At 61.2% G+C, this 8,070-nt stretch overlaps 1 protein-coding gene across 1 annotated transcript; it reads left to right on the top strand.

The window, feature by feature from the left end:
- The first annotated feature begins 3,590 nt into the window (after positions 1-3,590).
- LOC119231625 (CMRF35-like molecule 6) lies at positions 3,591-6,702 on the top strand. Its single transcript, XM_037493320.2, is given in 4 exon segments — positions 3,591-3,734; positions 3,737-3,896; positions 5,400-5,523; positions 6,555-6,702. Coding segments are annotated over 4 exon segments (576 nt in total).
- Positions 6,703-8,070: the final 1,368 nt, after the last annotated feature.

The raw sequence follows: 8,070 nt of genomic DNA, 5'->3' as shown, positions 1-8,070 counted from the left end.
TCAGTGAGGTTTTCAGTCCTGTCTCAGCTGACCCCGCGATGCCCCAGCTCCAGATTCCCGTGTTTTCTGCCTCTGAGAACAGACAGGAAGAGGCTGAAAGGGAAGTGGCAGAGCCAGCGAGGGCAGAAGAGAGAGCAAGGCCAGGCTGCAGGCTCAGTTCCTTGACCTGGAGGAGGGCCCGGGGGCACATGGCCCTGCGGCTGCCACAGCACCTACTGCTCTGTGCCCAGGTGGGTGGGCTGGGTCTGAACACAGGACACTGCTCCAGCAGATCCAGCTGAGAAAAAGGGTGGTGATGGGGTGGGAAGAGATGAAGCTGTAGGGAACCCCTCACATGCCCTGTTCCCCCCTGAGGGTAGGATAAGGACAAAGTGGTCAAATGTGTCCCAGAGAGAGCACTTTAGTGAAAGTCGCCACTTGGGTCATCTCCACCATCGGTATGAAGATCAGGAGCACCCCAGAGATGTGGGGGTGTCCACTGTATTACACGTTCCCCAGTTATCTCATCTTTATGACACTCCTTACTGAGAGACGGAGAATCAGAGCGTGTGAACAATTGATCAGATACAGCAAAGATTTGGCACAGCAAAGATTCAAGCCCAAAACTTTATTTCCAGGGTCAAGGATATTTTTTAAAGGACTGTCAATACCACTAAGCCTCCTGGTGACCATCCATTATGTGCTCCCAGACCCTATGCACCTGCATTGTGGGGCCCTGTGCCTCCCAGCAGGTGGGGACTGGTTTGGGGACACTATATGGAAGGCCCCTGGAAGGTCAGGCTGCTGAAGACCGAGATCCCACGAATGGTGCAGAAGAGGAAGCCCAAGTTTCTTTGTGCTGCCACAGAGGGCAGGGAGCTTGCTCTGGGGCCGGCAAGGACCAGGGGTCTGCCCAGGCTGGCTCAGGCCAGGGGCCTGGTGGAATAGCAGGGGGATGGGAGGTTCTGGCATAACTCAGTGTCCCTGACAAGCTTCCCCATTCAGCCCAGAGGCAGCAGCCCCCACAGCCTCAAGGATGGGCTCTGAGCTCTTGAAAGGTTAAGCCAAGTCAGGGTCCTGGCTGGTGAGAGATGTGGAAACAGCGCCCCGGAGCCTGAGCCCTGAACTGCAGCAATTGAGGGGTGCTCTGGGCTGCCCTCCCCGCTGCCTGCACCCCAGGCTGTGTCCCTCTGGGCAGCTTCTGCTCCTCGTCCTCAGGACACTGCCTTGGAGGGGTCATTCTCGTTGTTCTTGTGCCGTGCAGTGCTCGGGGTTTCTCTGGACTGGCCGGCTCAGGGTCCCTGGTGACGCCCTCCCGGGAGAGTGACCCGAGCGTCCTCAGACACCCCGGGTGCCCAGGCGGGGGCACGGGGCACATGGGGACAGGCAGACGGGCTTGGAGCCACACAGGTCCGGGGCCACTGGAGCCGCTTGCTGGGAAATACAGTGAGAAAAGGGAAGATGTTTACAGTGAAGAAGCCGAACAATCATGTTTTTCTTGGAATGCTAGAGTCAAGTTGATGGAAATGACCATCGCGATGCTCAGGGCGGGTGAGTTTGCTCCGTTCATCTGAACTCGGCGCGGGCGGCGCTGGCAGAAGGTCCTTGGGGCTCAGGAGTGTTTTCTGAGAAGATGCTGGGGGCGGGGGGCGCAGACGGCGAGGGAGGAGCAGGCGCGGGACGTGGAGCCGGGTCAGGCTCTGGGCGCGGCCCTGACCACAGCCGCCACCCCTGCCGGGCCCTGGGCTGTGGACGCGCCTCTGCGGGGTCTGCTCTGGCTGCGTCTCCCCTTGGGTCGGGGTTTGGGGCAAAGATGCTCGTGGGGTCAGGGCAGGAGACCCGGGCGGGGTTCTGTGTCTGGCCCATTGGCAGGTTGCTGGAGAGGAGAGAGGACAGAGGCGACTTGCTGCCCCGTAGACACAGACAGTGAACGACAAGGAAGAGTCGAGCAGCCTCTCCGAGGGGGAATTGCAGGTTTAGTTTGTAAATTCTCCCCGGGAGGGTAACACGGGGACAGGAAGTGCTGCCCGTCGTCACCACCGCTCAGGGCAAGTTCTGGAAGCGATAGTGCTTGGGAAGATGTTGGGGTTCAGATGATGGTCAGCGCGTGGGGTTCTGGGCCCCTCTGAGAGTGAGTGCAGCAGACGTTCCCACTGAGCGCCCGGCAAGGTCCCTGAGGAAGGAGACGCTGCACAGACATAATCCTCCCTGTCCCAGCTTTTGCCTGAAAACCTTTTCTGACCCCACCTCAGATTCCAGGAACTTTCCAGAGCCAGAAGGAGCTGGGTCCACGGGCAGAGCCCCTGGGCGCTGGAGTCAGGACAGGCATCCTGAGCCCATAGACCCCCCCTCCCAGGCCAGAGGGTGGACGGGTCTGGCCCCGCCCCCAGCACCCTCCAACTTGACCAAGGAAGTGACACAACAGAGTCAAGGCCACCCCACGAGGAGGAAGAGCCACTTGTCTGCTGTTCTGGGTGACAGTGAGACGGGGGCGGCCCCCCATCTGAGCACCGTGGCCCTGCCCTGTCATTGGGATAGAGGAGCCGGGGCACCTTCCTGGGTCTGTACCGTCCGAGCTGCTGCCTCCGAAGCCCCTGCCCTGACCAGCCCTGACCAGCCCTGACCAGGCTGGACCAGCCCCAGGCAGCTGGGTGGGGATTTGGGAAAGAAAAGGAAGCAGAGAGGTCAGAAAGCAGAAGTGGGGGCCAGGGATCTCTCCTGTGCCCGGAGGCCCAACCTTGGCCCTGTCCAGGGCCCGGAGCTGCTGCGGGCAACATCCGTGCTACAGAATGACCCGGAGGGACAGGATGGCCTGGCTGCCCCTGGCTCTGCTCCTTCTCCATGTCCCAGGTGAGGGCTGGGTCTGCGGGGAGGGGAGGGGCAGAGGAAGCCAGGGGGGTGAGCTCCCCATGGGAGGGGCACAGGGGAGAGGGAGACAAGCAGAGAAGCTTCCAGAACTGTCTAGCACTTGCCTCAGCAGTGACAGGAGGATTCAGTCCTTAAGCAGGCGAGCCTGGTCCACGGCACTGGACACTGGACACTGCACGGGACAGGGGCTGTGAGTCAGAACCTTTGTCACAGTGAGACATGTGCCTCGTGCATCTCACACACCACACACACATGCAGCACACCCACCACACACAGCCACATCACACCACATACACACATGCCCACACTACTGTACACAGTCACACCACACACATAATGCACATGCTCATATACTACATACATGTGTACAGGTAGACACACACGTCATCTACATAACATCTCTCACCACACACATAAACGCCCCCCACACACAACACACCACAGACAGACAAAGGTACATAGCACACACACCATTCACAGACACACACATACATACACACACACACCGTCAAGTGCAACTCAGTTTTCCCCAGCCCTGGTCCCTCTCGTCTCCATGGACCCCTCCCTGTCCCACCTCTCTCTGAGCCCCCAAACCCCCACACCTGGGTCACGGGAAAGGCCCATCTCCTGCCTGGGCCGCCAGACACCAGGGCCCTGGGAATCGGCACCCCAGGCCCAGCCCGGCCACCCACAGAGGAGAGGGCGTGTGTTTTCCAGGCTGTTGGTGTCTGGGCGGCCCCCGCATGGTGACGGGCTCCGTGGGCGGATCCCTGAGTGTGCAGTGTCACTACGAGGACAAATTCGCAGGACATGTCAAGTACTGGTGCAGAAACTCATGTTGGTCATCAGGGGGAAAGATCGTGGAGACCAGCAGGTCAGAGAGAGAGGGAGGAGAGGCTGCGTGTCCATCAGGGACCATCCGGCCATCCTGACCTTCACGGTGACCGTGGAGAACCTCACAGAGGCTGATGCAGGAACGTACTATTGTGGGGTTGACACACCTTTATCACCCGACCCCACGTTCCAGGTTGAGGTGTCTGTGTCCCCAGGTGAGTCCTAACCCCCACCCTTATACCAACCCCGGATCTTCCAAGGAGGTAGTTGATGTGAGATGGGTGTGTCAGGCCTGAGGCTTCCCGGCTGTGTGGGGGCATCGCTGATCAGGGGACAGGCTGCCTCCTCCCTCACAGGGCCCTGGCACCCTGAGAGGACCCCGAGTTTCCTCCTGGGTCTCTCACAGTCGTCCCTATGGGAGGCACTGGATCCCATCACCCCCAGGTGGCCCAGGCCCCGGGGCCCTGAGGAGACCTCACTGATCCTTGGGGCATCAACCTCCCAGCCAGGGTCTTGGGGTCTCCTGTAGCCTTGGGGGGCTGAGAAGGAGCCCAGGCCTCTTGTGGGCCTCTGTGACCCTGGGGACCATCCAGCACCCCCTCTTTTCTGGCATCTGTGCACACAGGGGAACCGAGAGAAGTGCCTGGAACTGCTCCCCTGGACACGGGAGATGGAGGATGAGAACACAGGCTCCGGGGTTTGTGGCCCCAAACCTGCACCCGGATGCAAATGTTCTCCTTGTCGAGAACCTGAGTCCCTGAGACCGGAACAGACTGTCTTTGCCCTGTCAGGGCCTCGGCTCTGCCCACCGACCCGCCTCTGCGCCTCCTGCCGCCTTACCTTCCCCCGTGGAGGTCACCGCAGTGTTTCTGCTTGAGGGGGAGGCGCTGACCCACTGACACGGGTGGAGGGGAGGCCGGTCTGCTGGGCTCAGCGCAGACCCTGCTATCTGGGTCCCCCTGTGTCCCCGCCCCAGAGAGGGCACCCAGGGACCACAGGCTGGGCTGACGGGGGCTGAGCGGACAGGCAGAGGCTCACAGCCGGGAGCACAGAAGCCACAGAAGTTCCTGCTCCCAGCTCCTGAGGCTGGGAACCCGATCAGGGGTCAGCAAAGTGGGGGGGGTGGTTCTGGGGTTGCAGACTTGTGCCATCACTGGGGGGAGGGGCCAGGGGTCCCCTGACCTCATATAAGGCTCTAAGCACTAATGAGGGGCACCCTCACGGCCTAAGCACCTCGTTCCTCACCCCATCCCCTGATGCCTTCCTGTCCCTCCGAAAACCACCACGCTGAGCTTATATGATCAACACATGAGTGTGGGGCACCTACATGCAGACCCCAGCACATAGGACGGGATTGGGGTCCCATCTCTGGGGAGCCCTGTGCATGACCCTGTTCGTGACCTCACAGCAGCCATCAGCCAGGGTGGCCCTTGTGCTTGGGTCAGCTCCTGCCCTCTGTCACCCTGTGTCCCGGCGGGGAGGGGAGGGGAGAGGCGGGCTGGGCCGGCAGACTCTGGACCCCCCTGCTGAGCAGGGTGACCCACCTGGCCAGGTGCCCTGGTGGGCCTCTGTGAAGCAGGAGCAGAAGCTGGACAGAACCAGAGGTGGCCACAGGGGTGTGTGTCAGGGGCCTCGGTGACCTTGACGGTGTGAGTCACAGGTGACGTGACAGGAGGCACGGGGGCAGGATGTCGGCCTGACTTGTGCTTCTGCCTCAGCCCCCAGGAGAACCCCCAGTCCTGTGGCCACCACAAGCACCCCCGGTTCTCAGGGGGCACCGTCAGCATCCAGCTCAACCACCGAGATCTGGCGAGAGACTCTGGGTCCCAGCCAGCACCCCGGGTAAGGGGACAGCATCCATCCAGGGCAGACCACGGGGCACTAACTTCCAGACAAGATGGGGGGCTGTGGTCGGTGCCTCCCTTCAGCCTGGACCCTCATTTATTTACCATCCCACACCTGGCCAAGGAGATCCTAATGGTTAATTAGTAGGTGCTCTTCTGTAGGTACAGCTGGGAACCCCAGACACAACCCTGCTCTGACGCAAGTGTGGTCCAGGGAAACCCCAGGAATGATCCACTCTGACCCCCTTAGCGGGGGGCTGGGAGGAGTGCCCTCAGAAACCCCACACTGGGCGCTGGGCTTGCAGGGGGCAGGCAGGAATAGGAGGGGGAGCTGAGCTTCTTAAGAGATTATTGGGGACAGGTGGGGGAGGGGACATTTGCACTGAGGACCTAAAGCAGTTGGGGGCCTGGCAGACAGTTTTCTGCAAAGTGGGGGTTCAGGCAGAGGGATCAGTGAGTGCAAGTCCTGTCAAAGGAGCCTAGGACACCCCCCAGCTAGGGCAGGAGGCGGAAGCCAGGTCAGTGGTCAGTGGTCTCAGCTGTCTGTTCCCCCAACCCCAACACCTGTCAGAGGGAGGCCTCTGAGGGAGGTGAGAGCAGCACCCCAACTTGGAAGGGTTGATGATTCTCAGGCTGCTGGCAGGTGCCAAGTCCTCACTGCGGATAACACAGTCCCATCCTCCCCGGGAAGCACTGGTGCCTGCACAGACATAACATCCCCTATTACTGATGAGGACACCCCAGATGGAGGAACCCCAATGTGAGGACTTAGGTGGAACTCCTGATGATAGGTCCCACCTGGGTCTGGGTCCGTGACATCATTCTAGTGGCCCTGCCCTGCCATGCACAAGTGCTAGGTCTCAGGGAGATGGTGAGCAGGGGTCAGGGGACTTTGTTTGGGGTCCTCAGCCCAGGGTTGTGTTTATGTGCTTGTTGTGGCCACAGGACATGGGCACAGGGATGGAGGAATGGGGGCACCAGGGCTCCCCCGAGGAGGCTGCTCATCTCCTGTGTCCTGTCCCCCCACAGCTCCCTGCTGGGCAGCGTCCACTTCCTGCTCCTGGTCTTCCTGAAGGTGCCCCTGCTCCTGGGCATGCTCAGTGCCGTCCTCTGGGTGCACCGGCCTCAGAGGCGCCCTGGGGGGAGGCAGAGTCAGCCTGACTACGAGAACAGGTGACACTGATGCCTCCGCGCCCCCCGGGACAGACCCCCCTGGTCGGTGGACACGACCTCTGGCCAATAAATCCACCGTCACGGTCTGCACGTCTGTTGGCGTCTCAAGAACGTCTCCCAGGTTTTGTGTGTGTTGGGGTTGGGGTTCAGGCCCCTCATTGACACATGACCTCTGAGCTCTGGCACCCCCGAACTTGGAGTCCCTGATACCGTGTGCGACATCACCAGAACCTCTACTCCCGCTGCAGTCCCGGGTCCTCGATTCATCTTCCTCGCCACGCCCAGGGCTGGTGTCCAGTGTGAGGTTCCCGGACAGCTGAGCCTCTGACAGAGCAGACTCAGGACACCCGGGCTGCCCCGACCAGAGTAGCCGAGACCTCACACTCTCCCCTACGTCGGCGGCTGCTCTCATGAGGACAGAGACTGGGGCCCACATATGCTGCCAACGCTGACACCGGGGTGCCAGTCCAGAACCGGGGTGCACCTGCCAGGGTCTGTCTACATCTCATGTGGCCCAGGTGCTGGCTTCCTACCGTACCTCCCATGGCAGAAGGGGGGAGGGGCTCCTTTATGAAGGCGCCAACCTTATCGCATGGGCATTAGGGTCTCACGACTCCCGGAGCAGGCGCTGTCGGGTTAGAATGCGCGTCTGTGTTTGGTCCCAGGCCCCATCCTGCATCTGCCCTCGGGATCCTGGACACTCACTTCACTGAGAGCAACAAAGATGTCTCTGTACCTCCATGAGGGGCTTTTGGAGAGCACCTAAGGGTAGAGCTGTGTCAGGGCAACCAACCAAGAATCGGGGTGACCTTCCAGTTTGGCCCCTGACTTCTGGGTGGGGGGAGGGACCAGTCACCAGTGACCAACAGTCAGTCAGTCATGGCCCCGCAATCAGCCTCTGAACATCCCAGGGGAGGGGACTGAGAGCTCGTCCAGGCTGGGGGGTCCACTGTTACCCCCCGGGCTCCAGGAGGACAGAAACCCCGCTCTGGCTCTGTTCATCTGCCTCCTAATTCCTGTCTCCGGCCTCCTTGCCGGGCGTCTGCCGCCCCAGAGGGAGCTGAGTTCTCTGAGAGCACCTGGGGGGGGGGGGGCAGTGGGTCAGGTTCAGGGGACATGCCCCAGGGCAGGAAGGAGGGGTCTCCTGCACTGGGGGTGCTGAAGAGGGTTTGGGATGGGCTGTTCCTCAGGAGGGGGAGGGCCCTGAAGGCTGTTTCCCCCAAGGTGAGGTCCAGTGGGTCTCCAGTCTCCCTTTGCCCGGCTCCCCTCTCTCCACGCCCCTCACCCAGCTGTGGGTTCCTACCTGGCAGAGACCCTGTCCCCCTCCTGGACAAAGCTGCCTCTGGGGTCCTTTCCTTTCCCATCTCCATGA

This window comes from Talpa occidentalis, unplaced genomic scaffold, assembly GCF_014898055.3.
Source record: "Talpa occidentalis isolate TD23 unplaced genomic scaffold, MPIMG_talOcc4v2.1 talOcc4.7, whole genome shotgun sequence".
NCBI lineage: Eukaryota > Metazoa > Chordata > Mammalia > Eulipotyphla > Talpidae > Talpa > Talpa occidentalis.
The sequence above is the reverse complement of the archived record's forward strand: the minus strand, read 5'-3'. Positions and strand labels throughout refer to the sequence as shown.